This window comes from Periplaneta americana, chromosome 2 (genome assembly GCF_040183065.1).
Source record: "Periplaneta americana isolate PAMFEO1 chromosome 2, P.americana_PAMFEO1_priV1, whole genome shotgun sequence".
Taxonomy (NCBI): Eukaryota; Metazoa; Arthropoda; class Insecta; order Blattodea; family Blattidae; genus Periplaneta; species Periplaneta americana.
The window spans coordinates 172,345,610-172,367,747 of NC_091118.1; the positions used below are offsets into that span (position 1 = coordinate 172,345,610).

General features: G+C 35.2%; 1 protein-coding gene across 4 annotated transcripts in view; it reads left to right on the forward strand.

Moving 5' to 3' along the window:
• Positions 1 to 22,138, forward strand: part of LOC138694815 (uncharacterized) — a 274,848-nt gene that overhangs the window by 243,573 nt on the left and 9,137 nt on the right. For all 4 annotated transcript variants that reach the window (XM_069818908.1, XM_069818907.1, XM_069818909.1 and 1 more), the window contains 5 exons: positions 9,892 to 10,123; positions 11,997 to 12,224; positions 19,021 to 19,266; positions 20,668 to 20,788; positions 21,648 to 21,827. In XM_069818908.1, the coding sequence (XP_069675009.1) occupies positions 9,892 to 10,123; positions 11,997 to 12,224; positions 19,021 to 19,266; positions 20,668 to 20,788; positions 21,648 to 21,827 (1,007 nt within the window). The remainder of the gene's footprint in view (positions 1 to 9,891; positions 10,124 to 11,996; positions 12,225 to 19,020; positions 19,267 to 20,667; positions 20,789 to 21,647; positions 21,828 to 22,138) is intronic.

A 22,138-nucleotide genomic window follows, 5' to 3' on the forward strand; every position in this document is an offset into this window, starting at 1 on the left:
GTAATTATATTTGTTTTCCTTTCAACTGAAAGAAGAGAAGTTGGAAGATTCAGACGACGCTGGACGAATAATTTTGTTTAATGAGGCGAAAAGCATGCAGGAAATCAAAGTTTTGAATGATGATGATGATGATGATGATGATGATGATGATGATGATGATGATGGTGAATATCGCGATCTTGATCGAAATGAAAGTCAAAATTCTTCGTGAACTATAATATTCTTATTTATCTTCCGAGTTAGAACTAGTGTCTCACAAAAATTAGAGAGATTCTGTGCGGCAGTCATTTGGGTTGCGTAATAATGTTCTTATCTCTTTGTTGCGTGTCAGCTTTGTTCCGATTTACTTTACGGAAATCGTATCTTACTTCCTTGTTCGAGATATCTCAAGGGGCTCTCGTGGATTTGCATTTTCTTCTGGCAGTATCCGAGTCGAGGCGTGTAATAACGAGTTTAACTTCCTAATATGAGCTTAAAAATACCAGAAACATTTCGTAGTCACAGGTAGCCACCGGTGCATATCGTATCAGCATCAAATCCCACTATTCCCGATTGCACGTGAAACTACAAACTGCCTCATGCAGCTACTGGATGTGAACAAGGACTGCTATGGGCGAAGACTCAGATTTGGTGGCGATAATTAAAATCTTAACAAAAGGACGAGTAAATGTTTTCAATTTGGAAATATTAAAAAAACAGCCTAATATCCCGCAAATTCTCGAGAACTTACGCACTTGGCAATTAAACGTAGTATTATTGACTCTTAGGAATGCCAGGTTCATGAAATTCCAGCCTAAACTCGTCTTGCACACGTTTATAAGATGTAAAGTCAGCTTAATGGGTAGTTGGAGAATGTAAACAGTCACGCAAAGTCACATGCTCTTTACCTCCCCTTGTAGTTGACCCGTAGAGGGAGGGAACAGACTACGGTATGTTTATATTCTCCTTATATCCATTGCGCTGGCTATATGCGCAAAATAAGTTTCAACTGGACTTGCCAGAGTCTTCAGAAGGCCAAAACGGGACATTTAACATTTTTACTTTCCAGCGATCATAGGAGTGAAGACTGAAGAAACAAGAAAGTCTTGTTTGCTCTTGAATGCCAGAGAGAGTTTCTGTAAGCACTGGCTTAAATAGTAACAGGGGCCTACTTAGAATTATTAATTCAATGTATTTATTTATACTATGAGTTAAAATTCACTTATTTTCTATGAAAGACCAGTTTCAGCCCTATACAATGCTACAACCCATACAAAGCACTTCACTAGTCTTTTCCTTAGTTTTTTTTTTTTTCCAGAGATCCGCAGAAGATGCTCCTTTTTCTATTAAAAGCTTCCTTTGCCATTGCTATCCTCCTTTTGACTTCCTGGCAGCAGCTCATGTTACTGCTTATATTACACGCCAAGTAATTTATCTGAAGCTGTGGATTGTATAGAGATACACACACACGCACGCACACACACATAGGTATATTACACAATAATTTATATCTTCTAAAGAGTTTTTCCTTCAGTGGTGATTTGAACGAAAGAATTTTCCATTGCTAATAAAATTTAGTAATTGGTCCTCAACGAATTGGATACTCTTTCCTTTTCTTTATCTCAAAGAGGAAAGTATATCCAGTTTCCGACACACCCTGATTCCTATAGTTCTGTAATAACATTGATAAAAGTCCACTCCAAACTGTCTTGTAAAAGCACCATTATTTTTCCCGTTAAAAACATTTTGTGTGTAATTTTTTCTAAGTTATTTAACTTTATGTTTAGAATAGCCAACACTCTTAAATAAGATAAGAAATCTTGAGGTTGTATGTATATACACACAAGTTTACAAATTAATACAGTTTAATCACAGTCTAGTATATACAGTCACGAAACTTGAGTTGTTGTGAGGGTGCTAGGAACAATAGACTGTGCCGGTACTATTTCGCATTGTCTGTAATGAGACGATATTAGCGATCCTAGTGGTCAGCGACTATCTATGGATCCATATTTACTACGTATTGAGCTTCGTGACTAAGTTATACTAGACTGTGGTTTAATACATCTTCATTCACATTTCATGTTACCGATTACATTTCTGATTACAGAAATAGAAAGTCACAAATGAAAGCTTACTAGCCCTTGTTGGATGTACGTATTACATCGGACTATCGCCTTGATCAGGATCATCACCGCTGTACCTGCAGCAGTTCTGCCAATAGCCTCATCCGGTAATTAGACACAAACGAACCAAAGTGTCATGCTTTGCCAACACTTTCTTCTTTCTGCACGAAAGATTACAATCTCGAGTTGGGCGGTATGACGTCTTTCCGGTTAAATGATTGCGTTTTTCCTCACTTTCCAGAATCAATCAGTATTCGCCGAAAGCTTTAAAATTGAATTGTTAGCAGCGAACTTGTCAAATGCGCAGACTTTCTCTTCTACAGCGCAATGTTACTGTTGAAATTACAAGTGACATGCTCAGTGCGTACAATTGAGTTTCCATCTCTAAAAATTGCACACATTTTTAATCATATAGCATGAAATGAAATTGTTCTCGTGAGTTAAAAGAGAGCCGAGAACGACAACCTTTCACTGAAGAGAACATAGTTCGATACCCGGCAGTGCCAGTGAAATTTGAGATACACAGAAAGACTCTGGGGTAAGTTTTCTTAGGATACTTCGATATTTTCTGCTAATTCATTACACCATATCCATCATTCATAAAAGTATGCGACAGCCTAACTAGCTCGTACAGATTATCTGCATTGGTCCTAGAAAGGCCTTCATATCTGACAAGTACCAAAAACTGGACTGAAGATTAAAATAATTAAAGGTCCAGATACACATCGAATTTAACAATATTTTGTTAAAAATTAAACTTGATAGATTTGTTATTTATGTAGCGGAATCGAAGGGCTGCGCCTCATTTTTGTAACCGTGAACAGACTAGAACGAGAAAGTCTTAAGGCCCGCTCCCACTTAGCAGAATCGAACCGAATCGAATCGAAACGAAAAGTCTGCTGCCACTCACACCTAATGGAATCGAACCGAACAGCACTTTTGTGTTTGGTATTTTGTCATAGGCTACAAAAGGGAATAATTCTACACATGATTTATTAATTTTTCTTCGTTCATATTACATTGCGATTTTTGTATACGTACTATTTCAGCAATAACTTTGAATAGTAAACAAATTAAGCCGCCAAGAATGGATGTGGTTCATTTGTTTTTTTTCACGAACGCTTCACGAGAACTTACGATCATGCCCGAAACAAGAAATTCTATTCCGGCAGTGGAATAAATATTCTAGCTCCTGAATTCTCTTCTGTTCGAGTCGACGCGCCGCTTTCTGCTATCTTCCATTTAAATACATACATTGTAAGAGAAATTCTGTTCGGTTCGATTCCGCTAAGTGGGAGCGGACCTTTATTTGTAATAATGAGGAAGGAATAGATCTGGTGTCGTAACAACTTCATATAGCAAAATATGAATTCTTCCTAGATATAATACATAAGAGAAAGGCAAAAAAAAAAAAAAAAACTGGAGAATGCTGGGTTTGTTTTTTCATTTTTTTCATTTCATTTATTGTATTCCATAGATCTTACATTAGCAATGAAGCTTTAAGATGTGGAACAAGTCAAAATTTTACAATTTTTTCAATTTCAATTTTTTACAATTTTTTGGCGAGATGTAGTTAGATGAGGGGAGGCCGAGGATTCGCCAACAGATTACCTGGCATTTGCCTTATGGTTGGGAAAAACCTCGGAAAAAACCAACCAGGTAATCAGACCAAACGGGGGTGAAGTGAAATGAGGTCGAGGACTCGCCATAGACCATCCGGCATCAGTCCCACGGCTGGGGAAAACCTCGGAAGAAACCAATCAATCAAACCAACCAACCCAAGCCCGAGCGCAGCTCCGAATCAGCAGGCCAGCTGAGCTACATTGATGGCTCTACTAAAAATATACAGCACATAGCCAATCAGATTATTATTATTATTATTATTATTATTATTATTATTATTATTATTATTTATTTATTTATTTTTATTTATTCAATTGTTTTACTTGATTTCTTTGTTCTTGAATGAGATGAATAGTTTTCATACTTCATTGTTAGCCTCACATCAGAATCTAATTTGCTTGAAATGGAGCCGTCACGTCTCCGGGATGTAGATGGGATTCAAACCTACGGCCATTTGTCCCCAAGTAGTATCAAAGCTGCCCTTTAATTCTGGGGTACAGCAAGGACATCTTGCAATAAATAACCTCAGATGTTAAAAACTTTCATTTATATGCAGGTAACTCAGAACGAGATGAACAACAAATTGAGGTGTAGAACATTAAAACGTAACGAACCAAAACGACGCCTTGTGCAAAAAAAAAAAAAAAACTGCAAACTAGATTTCAGTTTCGTCATACTGAAAGCGTCAGGTGTGGAAAGAAAGGGAAGTAGTCCACTCTGTGACCCACAGAGCGTAGGTAAAAGTGATTAATACATAAGATTCCCCATGAGAGATTGACACTCCATCAAGCCACTCACTTCTCGGAACCTGGACGGTGTTCCACATAGCTCTCAACTCAACCGCGAAATCGTTGCAGCTCTTCCCACCCTTCATGCGATGACTCGGCTTTTAATCACGGCAGCACAATTTCACCCTCAAGTGACCTTGGACTCTCTCCTGAAGAGATCAGACCTCTGTGAGGTTCTGAAAGCTTTAATGATAGTCAAGGTGGCCGAGTGCTGTTAATATGCAACACTTCCTAAGTAATCTCACTAGAGGTTTTGATTTATCTACAGAAAATCAAAACTCGAGTGAGATTTAATTGATTATTACACGATTAGAAGAAAGTATATAAAGATTAGAAGAAATAAAGTACGCTAATATAATAAAATATTGACTTCCTGAAATTCTATTTCACTAATGTTAACTTCACCAAAACGCAGAGCCGCCATTTTCAGTTGACTGTCTATGCTCTAAACAAATGACTATCGCAAAGCATGTTTTATAGTACCGTAAAGAATGTGCAGTTTGAAATGTTGGCAAACAAAGAAATAAATGTAGGGAGGTGATAAAAACAGAAGAAAGTATATAAATATTAGAATAAATAAAGTACTCTAATACAATAAAATAGATATTAATATTGACTTACAGAATTCTATTTCACTAATGTTACCTTCACCAAAATGTTTGAACGGAGCCGCCATTTCCAGTCGACTATCTATGCGGGAAACAAATTATGATCGCAAAGCATGTTTTATAGCACCGTAAAGAATTTGCAGTTTGAAATGTTGGAAAACAAAGAAACAAATGCTAGTGTAGTGATAAAAACAAGAAACTGCTACGGAAGTGATAGAATTAAACAAATGCTAGGGAAGCGATAAAATTGTGCGATAAGCAGCCATGATTGATTTAAAGACGTCCTTTCCTACCGTTTTATTGGTCAAAAGTAGTATGACGTAGTAAAAGTGTAATAGCCATTGTCAAAATATTTGAACCAGAAAACAAATTTAATGAGAGGATCAGTGAAGAGCGAAGCGTTGTATACAAGTTAAATCGCGTACAGACAACATCTTTCTTTACAACTTACAGAGAAAAGAATACTGAACTGACTAATATGCGGGAAACCTTTGGAGCATGGATAGAGAACTTAAAACAAGAAAAAATATTCATCTAAATCAGGAGTGCCGAACTGAGGCTCCGCTAGTGTAAGGGTTCTCAACCTTTTAAAGATTGTGAGCACCGCTCACATGTAATAGTAAGTGAGTGAGCACCATGAAATTGAATAGGTTTAATAGGCCTATATGAATATATAAATAAAATAAACAAACAAACAAATTTATTTTTAAAACATTCACCAAGATAATGATATCCTTGAACTTAAATGTTACTCAGAATTTCAGTGATGTCCAAGGAGAAGTCGCTTGTAGCTACACGTAACAGTCCTGCAGATGTGAATTAGTCAATCGTGATCCTGCTTTGTTCTTGAGGTATTTCATAAGTGAGAAAGTTTTTTCGCATAGGTCTCGAACATAGCCAGATATTTAAGAGAAACTTTCCGTAATGTTTGTATTCTTTTTTGTATCTTCTGTTCTTCAAAGGCTATGAATTTCTCCTTTTAAACAAATGTTTCAGAGCTAAGGAGGACTGGAGATCTGTCAAGTGAAGCTCCGCACAAGGAGCCATATTATTCTGTTGAATAATACTGATTTTTTTAATCCACACTGAATTAAAAGGAGTTACGTACCATGAAATATGGGAAGGCCTATCAGGTCTCATAGGGCCGTATTCATAGACATTTTTAGCGCGGGCTTTCGGTGGATGATCATCGTTTTTCGTATTCATAAACCAGTGTTAGCGATAGGATATGATTTGAATTCTGTACTAGTAACCAGTGGATAGCCGGGGCTAGCTTAGTACTCTCGTAGCGCGTGCTGCGAAATGTCTATGAATAGCACCCTAAGATATAATGAATGGATGGTAACACTATTTGTTCTGACTTATATAACAATGTTTGAATGGAAAATGGATCTAAGGAGTGTTCGTGCTCGCGAACACTTTTGAATCTCATAACGAGAGCACCAAATGTCATTGAAAGAGCACCATGGTGCTCGCGACTGTCAAGGACGTAGCTGCTTTGACCAAATGTAGCGTTGGTTCTCACCAGCGCGAGGGTAGAGGAAGCCTGCGAACGCGCGATATTGAAAGACTAGTCAGCTCTGTATCAATAAGCGCTCTTTTTGTTCAGGAATGAATAATTTATGTGAGAGAAATGCAATGAGTGTTTTCGTTAAAGGGAAAAATGCTTATTGGAATAATAAACGTAGGCTACTTCTTTGCGACAAATAGATTTATTTACATCTTACATTTTGGACGAACAAGCTGCTTTCGTAGAAAGCTGACAACGCGTTCTCTTCACAAGTTCATGAATGTTTGCGTTAATTTTCTTAGAAGTCATTAACCGAAGATAATTAGACAAGTGTTTATCCGACATTCTGCTATGAATATATGACTTTGTTAATTTCATTAATGAAAATGCAGCTTCATAAACATAAGTCTTCTCGAACAATGAAAACACATTTGCAACAAAAGCACCTAGCGTAGGAAATCGTCGCGTTCTTGCAGCATCTTTCCAAAATTCGTCAATCGTTGATGTCTTTTGCTTATCTACAATGGTCTTAGATCGACCAGGAAATCCAGCAGACGTGATGCTGTGATTCGTCTACAGGTGTCATCTGTCTGGGGGAGCTGCATATAATCCCAGGGAGTCGAAGGGGCTTCCACAGCGGACTAAGACAGACCAGGGATCTAGTATATCTATGCAGCGGTCCATACCTGTGGAGTAACGGTCAGCGCGTCTGGCCGCGAAACCAGGTGGCCCGGGTTCGAATCCCGGTCGGGACAAGTTACCTGGTTGAGGGTTTTTCCGGGGTTTTCCCTCAACCCAATACGAGCAAATGCTGGGTAACTTTCGGTGTTGGACTCCGGATTCATTTCACCGGCATTATCACCTTCATTTCACTCAGAAGCTAAATAACCTGAGATGTTGATACAGCGTCGTAAAGTAACCCAATAAAATAAAAAAATAAATCTATGTAGCTCCCTCAGACCTGAAGTCATGGTGGATCACGGTATCTACGGTGCTGCAATCTTCAGGTAAATATAGGATGCAGCAGGTATAGTGTGAACATCACTAAGAATATTAATCCGCGCTGAACTTGGTCAACCAGGTTCATTAATCGGAGATGACCAAATCTATATCGTAATTGTTACTGCTCATGCATTCATTATAATTTTCTTTATAGTAATACCAATTATAATTGGAGGATTCGGTAATTGAATCGTCACTTTCCAAAATAATCAAAGAAGAAATAAAAAATACAAAACCCATAAATATTAAGGACATTCAATCAAATGAAAATGTTATAACAATAGATCCAGAATTAAAACTAATAATATCTCATTCAATAAAATAAAGTATATCATTAAGGATAAATAAAAACCTAAAAAACTAAAATAATTCTAAAAATAAGTAAAAAAAATAAATCTGCGATCTTCAGGTAAATATAGAATGCAGCATGACGTAGTACATGATTTGTAAAGATACCATCGATCCAGTGGCGACTCCTGCGTATTTCTTAAGAGGAGGAAAGGAAGTAACAGGACGAAATGACACCTTCTTTAATGAAACATGCTACAAATTAGCCAACATGCACACATGTAAGAGCAGGTAGTGTTGGGGTTGGCCTTCCCTTCTGTATAGCAATAATCTGTTCTTGTAAACTGAGTTTCCTAAGTTTCCCATTATATATATATATATATATATATATATATATATATATAATGTTTTCACTCCCATTCATTGTTGAATAATTGCACACATTAATAATTACAAGGAAATTCACCTCGCAGCATTTTTCGAGCACACTACAGCACCACACGTGTTGGAAGAGACTATAGCTACTAACACTTAATCGGAACCACAGAAATGGGAATGGGAAATAATCTGAGGAAAGCGAGAACACTGCACCCACCCACGTGGTATGTGTTGCCACATGTACATTGTACAAGTTCAGTACAACATGCTTTTGAAGAATATCAGTTCTTGTAAAGTCATACTACCATTATTGTTCAAAGTTGCCGGTGCCCAATTTTTTATGTTGAAAATAATGTAGTTTGGAGTACCTACTTACTTTCAATTTCAAATATATTTGTATAAAACCGACAACTTGGCTGTTGCTCTGTCTAGTACACAATGAACGGAAATGAATTTCAGGGGCCAAAAAGATCTGCGATACTAACGTAGAACTACTTCCTCTTTGTTTTATATAAACACGACTTTAACTTTCAAATAGCCTTGAAAGTTTCAAATCATGAATAGTAACCTATATAAAGTGCAATGAATAAAATTTTTGATTTATAATTTGTAAAAAAAGTTTATATGGTGTCTTTCATAGCGTAGTTTTAAAACTGTTTTATTGTGCCTCCTCCTAGTTGTGTTATAGTCTCGTTGAATGCAAGATCGTTAGATGGCAGCGGTAGCGAGCTTGCTCCACGACCAGTCGGTTTCTATTTCCCGCCCATGCGCTGATTCAGAGAAGGATCTCCTCCCTCTCCGTTCATTTACTCGCTTTAAAACTCTGCTTCTTTCTCTGGCCGCTAGCGCGCTGTTGTCTATGTGTGCTAACTGCAGTAAAGGAGGAATGGATTGACTTTCCTCCACACAAACAATCTCGCATCTTTCTCACAGTTTTATAGCAGTACATGAGCGCGCATCGTTTAAAACTCGATCAACCAAGGTTTTCTTATAGCCGTGAACTTAAAAATGATCGAATTTTCCTTGAATTTCAAGGCACATATTTTATTTGGTATTTACTTTCAAAAGAAGAAAAATGTGAGGAGGACGTTCCTCCCTTCCCTCCCCCGAGGAACCGCCACTGCATCGATCTAAGGAGGCTGCGGACAACAGGGAGACTCAGCCAAGCCTAAATGCCGTAACTGAATCGCTAAAATGGCACCAAGCAGTGAATCACATACTTCCAGGAATGCGGTCCTAAGAACTTCAACAACCATCATCCCCCAATAAGAAGGTCGGCAGAATAAGTCTCAGGCTGCGGCTTAGGGCCCTCTTCAGAAAAGGAAAAAAAAAACTTTCCTCTACCAAAAATTAGCTTTGTGTGAACGGTACTCTAACAAAAGTGTTAGTAGAGTAGTGTACTCTGCCACTTTCTAGCCAATTATACAAACTGGCCTTTACTTCGGAACACAATACATTTTTCCACCTCTGCCTGAATTTATTTCTTTCTTCTGTCCCTGAAGAAAAATATCGGGCTTAACACTGCTAAACTAAATCAAATAATATATTTGATAGAAATTTGTATATTGTGCATATTGGCGCCGTTGCAGGAGGAGTGCAATGTGATCTGCGTGGACTGGGAGGCGGGAGCTGTGATACCCAACTACGTGCGGGCGGCGGCCAACACGCGCCTGGTGGGCAAACAGCTGTCCATGCTGCTCGCGGGCCTCAACAAGCACATCGGCCTGCCAATCCACAACGTACACGTCATAGGCTTCAGTCTGGGCGCCCACGTCGCGGGATTTGCAGGCGCCGAACTCAAGAACCTCAGCCGCATCACAGGTCAGCAAGCGTTCGGGATGTCATTTGGTGAAAAGGGCTCATGAGCTTAAAAAAGTATTTAAAAACGATCAACCTGTTTCTGTACTTTAGACTAGCGGATTACAAACTTTATGAAGGCGCGACCCACTTTTGGGCGAGACTTTTGTTTCTGACTCCCCACTACCGTTCGGATACTTAATCTCATTCGCAAAATACAAATCTCTCTAAAATCGAAAATAACGATAATTTGGAAAGATTATAGAATACAGATAAGCAGCTAAAACTCGTGCAGTAACGTTGCAAGAAATCAAGCCCAACTGTTCAGCGGAGTTTGTGAAGTTAGCATTTCTGGGAAAATACTTATCTTTCATTCGCTGATCTTTTTTTTTTGTGTGCAAGGGAAGTAGACCTAAACTTTTGGGTCCATGGCTAAAACACATTATTAATTTTTTTTTGCAGATCATAGATCAGTTTTATATCAAAATAATGCAAGAATACTGCAGTTTGCAAAAGAAACTCTTAAATTTTTGATAGCATTTGCAACCTCGTATTTATGCAAAATATATTTCCCGTCAGTGATTACCATCAAAATAACAAAAGTGAGAAATCGCCTTGAAATTTAAAATGATCTCTCTCTCCTCTCTCCCTCCCTCCCCCTCTCTCGTTTCCCTCCCGCCACTCTCCTCCCCTCCCTCCCCTCCACTTCCCTCTCCTCCCTCCTCCCTCTCTCTTTTTTTAATATAAATCATCTCGCGACCCACCTTAGCTCTTTACACGACGCCCCCTCTCCGAGGGTCGTGACCCACACTTTGGGAATAATAAGAAATCATCCAGCGTGTTGGTTGGTGAGTGCAGCGAATAGGGATTATAAAGAATGGACACTTCGCGTCGGTACCTTTGATGTAGCCGGACTGATTTCAATGACCTTCAAGCCAGCTAAAGCGTGAGATTCTGCTTTCTCCCTAGAGTTGGCGCTGACATCACACCAGCTAGCAGTCGACACAGTGGAAATATAACACATATAATTAATACATCTAGGTACATTATGTACTCAAATAAAATGAATTGGATCCATAAAATAATAAATCCGTCATTAACTGTAATGTCTAGACTCTAGAGTTCCTTTATAATGAGAGTTGAGACGTTGACCCAAACAACAATTAAAATATGTAATGATTTGATAGCGCTGAAAATGGAAAAAACAAAACTCTTACGAGAAGTAAAACCATATACCTATATTATATTATATACAAATATTAAACGAATTCGATACTTAATTTTATAATGTATTATGTTATTTTATAATATAATTTATTACATCTGAAATATAAAATATTATTATTACAACTAGTTTGTCACTGAGAAATAAGGAAAAGCTGTTAACTTGAATTTATTTGAAGCAAAGCGTTGCTGGATTATGCAATAAGGTAGGCGATGTTTGGATTCTGTGTCTCAACTCTATTCTCAATTATTATCTTAGCATATGCTCGATTACACTAACCTCTAGTGCTTGAAAGTGGAACTAAACGCTGGCGCACAGAGAAACAAAACACAGGAAAATTCGCTCAGTGTCCATTCTTTATCATCCCTGTTCGCTGGTGAGTGTTTCTGCCATGCTCTGTAATGCAGCGAATGATACCTGCTTGAAAAGCCGAGAAGCAAAACACCACGCCAGCAGTCAGTACACAGCCAGAAACAAAATTTTATTTCTGGATCTGTACATATAATAGAAGCTCTGTATAAATAATACAGTAATAATATGAACTGCCATTCAATTGGATATTATAATTTGCTAACACATTAGTATTGTGTCTAATGAAAAGTAATATTTAATGCAAAAGACAGGTTAATTAACATAAATGTGCTTATATTTAACATTCCTCTCGTGTTTCAGGTTTAGATCCTGCAGCCCCTCTGTTTGAAAGTCAAGATCCGAAGGTCCGTTTGGACTCGTCTGATGCCATGTTTGTGGATGTTATACATTCGAATGGAGAAAACCTAATTCTTGGAGGACTGGGATCATGGCAACCAATGGGCGATGTGGATTTTTATCCAAACGGAGGTCGGATGCAGAAAGGCTGCACCAATCTGTTTGTAGGAGCGGTAACTGACATTCTTTGGTGTAAGCGACAACAAAGCATCTTGATTTACCAGTTGCTATTTTGCTGTATCATTCTAGTGAAACTTTCATTCAGTTTTTCAACAATTTATATAGGATTACAAGTTTTTACTACATGAGAATTGCTTCAGCTATTCAATTCAGATATTCACTTCTTCAACAGATCACGTTTCGTTTCTTTACCTTGTTGATGACTCAGAACATTCTCTCTCTCTCCAGAGACGTCACTAGTGTAAAGATTCAGTAACAATGACCAGAACCAGATCTTTTTAGTACTAGTACCATACTGTGTAAGGAATTTTTAAGGAAAATACTTAAATACGTAAATAATACGTCTCAATTAAAATTAAATATTATAATTGTTCATTTGTAATTAAGAATTCGGGTAATCATTTCGACCGAATATGTGAGTCCCAAAAATTTAACATATTTATAGTTTGATAAAATATATTTTTCTTTTTTAATTTCCACAATGAGGCCTACGAGTATATTGGAATTAGAAGAACTGTGTCCCATTCTTGTAACCAAGATAGGTTGAAAAGGGGAACTTCTTATTCCGTAATAAGAAACAACAGTTGTGTTGGTTTGAATGGTTTTTATTTCGATTTACAAATGAAGAATATGAGTCTATGAAGAGAGAAGTAATTGATGAAGGACATGCATTATATTTTCTCTTGATATAAAATGACATCCCGAAATTAAATCCAGTTCACAACACATTTTCCACTATGGTTCACTCAAAGTGTAGCGTACGTTTCTATTATTACTTTAATATTGCAGAACTCGCGATTCTACTACATAAAAATTATAAATTCTTGTCGTTTCCAACTAACAAACATTTATACAATTAAGTTGGCTTGCAATAAAAACTGTAATCAACTTAATTAAGTGTGCTAGGCATAGTAAACATAACACATTAAAAAATGTTGAAAATTGTAAACACGAAAATATAAATGCTGACCAGGAGTTACAAATTAAATTCGTCTTAGTATTTAGTATTTAGTATTTATTTATTTAACCTGGTAGAGATAAGGCCGTCAGGTCTTCTCTGCCCCTCTACCAGGGGATTACAACTATAATAATGAACAATAAAATTACAATTAATATTAAATTTACAATTACAATTACAATAAAAATTAAAGTACGACAAGATTACCTGATTAATGAAAGCTAGACATTTTATCATAGAAGTTAAAAACAAAGAATATTTTTGTATTTACTGAATTACAAATTAAACCTACAATCTCTCTAAGAAGAGTGAAAAATAATTGATTATAAAATTATGGAAATAGTAGAATTGAGAATACAGAGCTAACCACAGTACCAGAAGTTGGGATTAAAATAATATGTCTGGACCCTAGGCATAGAGAGTATAATGTAGGTTAACCATGTGTCATCATTTTCACATACAGTCCTTTCTTTTAATGGGCTGTTGTCAAGTAAGATGTACTTCCTGATAATAGATTTATGCTCGACCATGCCAAAATGTAGTAATTATACACCTGGTAGCAGTCCTTTAATGCATGTCATTAAAGTACACCTATTCATTAAAGTTCAGGTTTTCGATTATTCTCGGATATGCAATCGAAAGACAACGAGGGAAACGTCACGGAGGCTGGAAATCCAATACTGTCGCAGAAGGTTATGTTCTGTTACTATAATAATTAGCGTTAATTGTAAATAATATTCAAATAAATTCAATTTATCATCTCGTTTTTCAATCCTAAATCAATTTCCAGGTTTTTTTTCCTTTATTGTGCTGAAACAGCATGTTCCATTGCATACAAGATTTGCAATACTACATGCTATGTTTATGTTACATATTTTATAGTTCATAGTTGATATTCATATAGCGGTACATTATTGCAATATACAGAGTCGGTTAAAATAGATATTACAATCCAAAAATTAAAATAAATAAAAATTATCTACTCTACACAATAGATGATCAACTAGCTAATTATAAATCTTATGCTTAAGTACATTACAAATCCACAATTAATTAATACGTTACAAATACACATTACAAATCCACAATTAAATTATCTATGTACTATATAGAATCAATCCGCTCGCCAGTTACAAAGCTTATGCCTAAATGCATTATAAGAAAAATTTTGTACAAGTGTTGCAATATTACATACTATGTTTGTATTATTAATCGAATTTGATATATGTAGAATAGTTCATAGTTATCTAGCAATACGCTATTGTAATAGATAGAGTCAAATTTAAATTATACCTTATAAATCCAAAATTTAACATATGTATTACAAATTCACAATTTAAATTGTACCTTACACATTCACAATATCAAAATTAGTTCATGTTATTCTCTAAATTATATCAAAGTCCATGACATTATTGTTCCTCGGAAAAAAATCAATACTTTCGCGTCTGCGCACATCTCACAATTAACGAGCTATGCACAAGGTCACTTTTGATCTTCTGTCAGATGCGAATAAAATGAATACTTCTGAAAATTTCAAGTTAGAAATATGGACGAGCATAAAAAGTCGCTTGCGCTCGTTTCATAAACAAACATATACTCGCGTTTTAATTACTATCCTTATAGGCTCGTTGCATAATGTACTATTATCAGCCAGAACCTCATATAGTACACAACATCATAATATGCTGTAGTAGCAACTATAATATAAGCCTAATTATTCAGATAGTCAATTGCAATAATATCAACATGCCTAAAACTGCCACTGGCTGCAATACAAGAATCCTCCTAATGAATATTGAACTTTGTTGTAAGATCATCATCATCATCATCATCATCATCATCATCATCATCAATTTGGTCTTCTTAAGGCTCTTTTATCCTCATTCAGTAGTATTTTGGAAAGTCCTCCTTATCGCCTGTAATCTACAGATGTAATGAATTAAGCTTATATACTTGTATTTTTTATTGTTTAAGTACAATAAAATACATTTTGACCCACTTTATCATGCCTATCCCTTGATAATTGACTGAATTCATCTATCAATATTTTTAAAACACGGAAACTCTGACATATTTGAAGGAATAAGGACCGATACTGGGCTTTCTCGCGCTAGCATACCTCCTATTACAGTGTGAAACCGTGCGAAGCTAATAAAATGTAATCCTAGTGTTACAGAGACTTAACAAGACTTGTGTGACACACATGTTGTCTTGACATATAAACAAATTGTGTCATAAGATTTAGTGTTCCATTCTTGTAATATAGTTTACGAATTCTAATTTATATTCATCCGATTATTTCCAAACTTCTTTTTCAAAGAGTTTAAGAATAATCGTATGTACCACAATTGAAATAAATCATGCTCATGTAGGTAACTATTTGTATTTGCGTTAATTTATCCTTAAGTAATTTTTATTCTGAATTACTCACATTCATAGATAAAATACATAAATACACTTTACTAATTAATTACACATCTTGATTGCACAACTTTTAACTCTATATCACTTCGGAAAACGTTTTATTTGTCTTTCTTGTGTTAAATTTTACATTACCTTGTTAATATGTTTCAGCCTGCTATTGGCCATCTTCAGAACTGGTTAATTAATTTTCACAAAAATCGAATGAAGTTTGTAACTGATTTGCATGAACATAATACCAGAAGAAATTTCCCAACTATTTTAGCAGAACCTAAATGCTTTATAACAGCTGGATTAAGACACAGCAAGAATTATGGACCAACAATGTACAATTCAGTAATTACAAAAAAATAATCCAGAGCTTAAACAGTTTACACAATCTTAAGTTTAAAAATAAAGTAAAATTGTTTGTATCACTATGTTTGCCCATTGTGCAACTCAAACCAAGAAATGGATTCGGAATACCTCAAAATCTGTGCTTCAGTGGCTGGCCATGATAATATCTTTGAAAAATATTGGAGTGCAAGAGGTCAAATGACTTTATTGTCAAATGCCTGGCATTAGAAAACAACAACAACATTTTATTATTCTTTTAGTTTTTACTGTTACTAATTTTATAAGTTTTATGTGTTACTAATAATATAGAATTATTACTAATATTTAATTTATTTATTTTATACATCTGACTACAACAAGGTTTGCCTTCAGACCCAGAATACTAAAAACAATGATTTCATACAGTGGGTTTTGATTGGGTTAAAAAGAAAGATAAAAGATAAAACACTACCTAAACAGAAAACATAACTAGATAAATTTCTTAATAATTAAATACTGTATGTTGCATATAAATGATTTCTTAGTATTGCCACAGAATATTTGCTTATATTAGTCACTATCTCTGTCTGTAGATATTTCTAAAATTTATATTTTCCTCGCCATTGAACGAAAAATTTTGTTACCGTATCTCTAGCAAATATTGTATTTATCCCAGAAATAAGGAATGGTTGACCCGAAGATGGTTTTGTTTTTCAGCATTAACTTCCTCTGATTGTATGTAGGTTTTTTTTTTCTTTTTCTTTTTTGTCAATGCATTATAGTATCAATCTGACAGTTGATTGCTGTCGTCTGTGCGACATACCGGTATGGGTACTGAACTTCTTCGTAACTTTCTCTCGCGTAATGGTTTTTATATCAATTTTATTAACATTATTATTATTATTATTATTATTATTATTATTATTATTATTATTATTATTATTATTTAATTGTTATTACTGTTTTCATTTGTATTATTTTTCGTCACTATTATTCTAATATTGTTATTATTATCCAATTATTATTGGTATCTATATATAAAATGTATATAAATCCTAACTTTTGCTCTACTGGACTATACCTGAACAAGAGCTCATGGCCTTTTGGGGTAACTTTAGTCTGCATCATACGATTTAAGCGAATTTAAAGTTGAATTTGAATTTTTAAAAACAAAAAAAAAAAAAAAAACAACAAAAACAAAAAAAAAAAAACAAAAAAAAACAAAAACCAAAACAAAAAAAAATAAAACAAAGATTAAAAAGTCTACAACTTTTATTTTTCAAAATTTATTTTGTAGGCATATTTATTTACTTGCTTAGAGTGAAAGAAAAATTGGGTTCATGTCTATGATATGTAAACCTGTTGTATGCTGCAAACCTCGTTTTATTTCTCCAATTCAAGGTTCAGACACATTTTGTCCATTCCACATATCCCATTAGTGTTTCCTGGGTCGTCGTCTGTAAGTTTCCATCCTAGATAGATGATCAATTCAAATTTGTCGGTGTTAAATTGCTTTATTACCGGTATTTAATATTTCTACATCCAGTTCTGATCTTCTGCCTTCTTTCTTCATTCTATCCAATCTTGAAGAGCCTTCTATGCTTAATAAAATTTTATCTCTGTCTTTGTAATGTATTTAATTGTTATTGTGTTGTCATTCGGATTTATCTGCCTTGCAGCACTGCGGACATCACCATCTCTGCACCGAAATTTAGTATATAGTGATTATGAAACAAATCAATAAGCAATTCAGGTAGGAAAATTGTTCACAGCTTCACTGTTAAAATGTATCTTTCGTCTAAGTGAAATTTATTTTGTGCAACAACGCTATGATCCTTCTTTTGTATTTTCTCTAATGATAAAATGAAATGTCAAGTTAAGAAATATAATTAAAAATTCAATGACGACAGCTTTTAAACCTGTCTGTTAGAAAAACTTAAAGCTTTAAGAAGCTATATAAAACCACAGTCTACTATATACAGTCGCGAAGGTCAATATGTAGTAAAAATGCAAACATGGATAGTTGCCCACCACTAGGATCGCTACTATCGCCTCATCATCGCAGATCTCTCTCCTAGCAGCCAACAAAATATGTTACACTTCCGTTGTGTTCTTTTGGAAAAATTAACACCTTCCTTCCATTATTGAAATATTAGATGCATAAAGTTAATTTATTATTTTAATGAAGTATATTAAATTCCACCATAAACTCGAAGATACCTGCAAGAAATAGGTTAATATTATTTTTGTTTGTGCAAAACGAACTGAAATTTACTATAATCGCTTCACTCATTCAAGATTATAGCGATAATTAACTATGAAACCAATAAATATTAATTTGCATTTCCCTTTACAACAATAATAATGGAAATATGAATTAATGGATTAACTTATGTACGTGTACCGGTACTTGTAGTGTAGGCTTACGTAGTTGAGGTTAAGCAATAATAATCACACCAGAATTGGAAATAAAACGTGATTAATAAATTTTTTTAATTGTAACAAACTTTTTCTACGTCTCTAATAAAGTAACAAATAAAAATAACAACAAAATTAACAGCTATAATTAAAAACATATCCTTTGAAAAAAAAAAGTAGGGCTAAGCAATAATAATCCCACCAAAATTGAAAATAAAACGTGATCAATAAATTTCATTAAAACAAACTTAATTTTTCTACGTCTCTAGTAAAATATTATTATTCCAATTATTGTATTTTAGCCATTAACATTTTCATTACAACCAATAACGAACATTTCACAAGCATCAATGTGAAATACGCAACGAGCTAGCACTCGATGGAAATACGATTCAGTTCAAAGTCGACCGTGGACAGTCTATTGTTTCTAGTTGCTAACCGCTTGGAGCGCTTTATCACGAGATTTGCAAAAAATCACCTCAAGCTTCGCGACTGTATATAGTAGACTGTGATAAATCCATGACAGTGTGAGAAAAAATAATAAGGTATTACACATTACACTCCATCTGATATCCTCTTCCAGGCTCGATTTACCTTTACTACTAATACAACAGACGTATTCTGTAGGACCAAAAAATTGATCTTTACGTAGATTACATCGATTTACCTTATTTTCTGTTTTTGTAATTTCAGCGGCATCTGATGTGGAAGGACGAAGCCTCTGTAATCACCGACGAGCTTACAAATTCTTCACTGATTCTGTCTCGCCACGATGTCATTTTCCTTCATTTCCATGCGAATCCTACGACAAGTTTCTTGAAGGAGACTGCTTCCCTTGCAATGGGGAAAGACGATGTGGCAACATGGGTTATTATGCTGATCGATCCAATGGTAGAGGGACGCTATTTCTTATCACAAGAGAAGAAGAACCTTTTTGTGGTATGGTTATTTTTAATGTTGAAATCTAGGCGATGTTTACAAGCTACATTCAGAATAAATTTTCTCTAGGGTATAGCAGATTCACTCTAGAGGAGAAAATGTTTTGATTGTTGCACAGAAAATAAAATTAAGTTTTTGGAAATGCAATTTCTTAAAAATATCGCTATTCAGACCAGTGTTATACTACCAATATATATTTTTTTCTCCATTGTCACCAAGTTGTCTTTAGACATTTCTGGTCTTCTCTTTTGACAGTGGCTTAGGTGCAATTCACTTCTTAAGGTGGGACACCTAAAAGGTGGAGTTACATTACCCCGATGATATGATAGGATGATTATGATAATGCGGTGCCAGGAGAGGTCTTAAATATAAACTTAATCTAAATTCAGGCTATGGACGAACACAGGAATAATTCCCTTTTGAGGAAACATTTTTGCTTTAAATAATTGGATGGGATGGAAGAGAAGGCCTTATGGCCTTAATCCTGTCAGATTAATTAAATAAATTAATAAATAATAATAATAATAATAATAATAATAATAATAATAATAATAATAATAATAATAATAATAATAATAATAATTTATTGATTGATTGATGAAAGAGAAAAATTAGTACTGTAAGATAATTTTATTCAAAAAACGATAATTTGTAAGTGTCGACACAATAATTTATTGCAAATGGGGTGGCAACACTGCTTGGCAGCTTGTTTTCTATCATAGTAGAAGATCTCAATCCTCTCAATGTACCTAGGTATATAGAATAAAACAGTAAATATGAAGTTAATTCGCCCATGACAAGCCACAAAGAACACTAGCATTTTAAAAAAGTAAAGTGACTATCACAAAAAAAAATATGCTAGAAAAATTGTAATTACGTATTTGAATTCAGGATTAAACATGCACTAGAGTCACTGTTAAGTTTCCTTGGGGAAAAAATCATGTTGGCCAGTATATTTGTCGAGTCTTATAAGTCTGTTCAGCTCTTTCACGGAATCTTTAAATGAATTTTCAAGTTATTGTAGTGTAGGAGATATCTTTATGTTGAGCTTCTCTTTCTTAGTATTTTAAACAGGTACTGTTGTAAAACGGACTGACTTGATACACTGGGGGGGGGGGGACTTGATACGCGTTTTGTAGGTTGATGTTTCGTTCCAAAACATCAACCTACAAAAAGTATCAAGTCGCCCCCCCTCCCAGCATATCAAGTCACCCCGTTTTACGATAGTAGAGTATTTAGTGTTATTAAAAATCCTACTAAGATGATAAGATGCATAGAACATAAGAAGCTGATAGTGTTTTTCTGGAAGATTCCTTATATCATTTTGATTTGTAATAATTTATTATTTATTATTATTATTATTATTATTATTATTATTATTATTATATAATCTACTTCCAGCTCATCAGTATCACGTGAGAGTAGAGAGTTCTCTTCATCCTGAGCCACTTACAAGCTATGGAAAAATTCAGCTGACACTTATAGGAAACTCTGAGATAAATGAAACATTTCCTCTTACACAGTAAGTAACACAAAAATATTTCCTCTTCTCCTAGTAGGAATTGCTTTCAATCTTTTTAATAGGTGCAATACTACTTACTTACGGCTTTTAAGGAACTGAGAGGTTCATTGCCGCTCTCACATAAGCCAACCATTGGTCCCTATCTTGAGCAAGATCAATCCAGTCCCTACCATCATATCCCACCTCCCTCAAATCCATTTTAATATTATCCTCCCATCTACGTCTCGGGTCCACACCTGTGGAATAACGGTCAGCGCGTCTGGCCGCGAAACCAGGTGGCCCGGGTTCGAATCCCGGTCGGGGCAAATTACCTGGTTGAGGTTTTTTCCGGGGTTTTTCCTCAACCCAATACGAGCAAATGCTGGGTAACTTTCGGTGCTGGACCCCGGACTCATTTCACCGGCATTATCACCTTCATTTCATTCAGACGCTAAATAACCTAGATGTTGATACAGCGTCGTAAAATAACCCAATAAAATAAAAAAATCTACGTCTCGGCTTCCCCAAAGGTTTTAATAGGTGCAATATCTTACACAATTTAACGCACAAGTGGTCAACATGGAATTCCTATGTAATTTTGAATAGAGCATAATACCTAACATACTAAAATGATAGTTACTGTTACAGTATTAGCAAATAAAATTAAAATAATTATTTATTATTGAATTAATTATTACCTGCTATAAACTTACAATGGTTTACCAAATTTTAATTGATTCTATAGGCAAAACAGCTTAGATAAAAATCACTTTAGTTAATTCAATGTATTTGAACAAGAACTTGAAGTTTTACTGTCGAATTTTGTGATATCTTTCCCACCAGATTTCAATTGGTTTTTGTTTTTACTATTACTTTGCAGGAAAGATGACGAGGAGTTAAAAATGGGAAGTTCTTTGGCGCGCATTGCTGTACCACATCCCGTCCTGCAAGAGCCCAAGAGTGTTCAGATCATGTACACAGCATACAGTGGCTGGATATCTAGTGGTCTCTCTTCTTGGAGCATAGATAAAGTCACTCTCACCGACAGCTTCGGTAAGAGGTGAGTATGCATTCATCTTTCATTTTGTAACTCATACAAATGAATAGTAATTTTCCGAACTTACAATTATAATTTGTAACGTATTTGAGTCCTTAGAGATAAGTGGCCTGATTACTGTCACAGAATTACTAATAACCTTAAATGGGAAAACTCTCTGCAATTTTAGAAATCACCTTATGCTACAAACATGTTGGGGCCCCTCTCTATTCAGAGTCCGCTGTTTCAGGCATGGTCTATGGGTCTATGTTGGCCTAAACTGAATGCAATACTTAATAGCATATGAAGGCCTCCACCCACCAGCATTGCCAGCT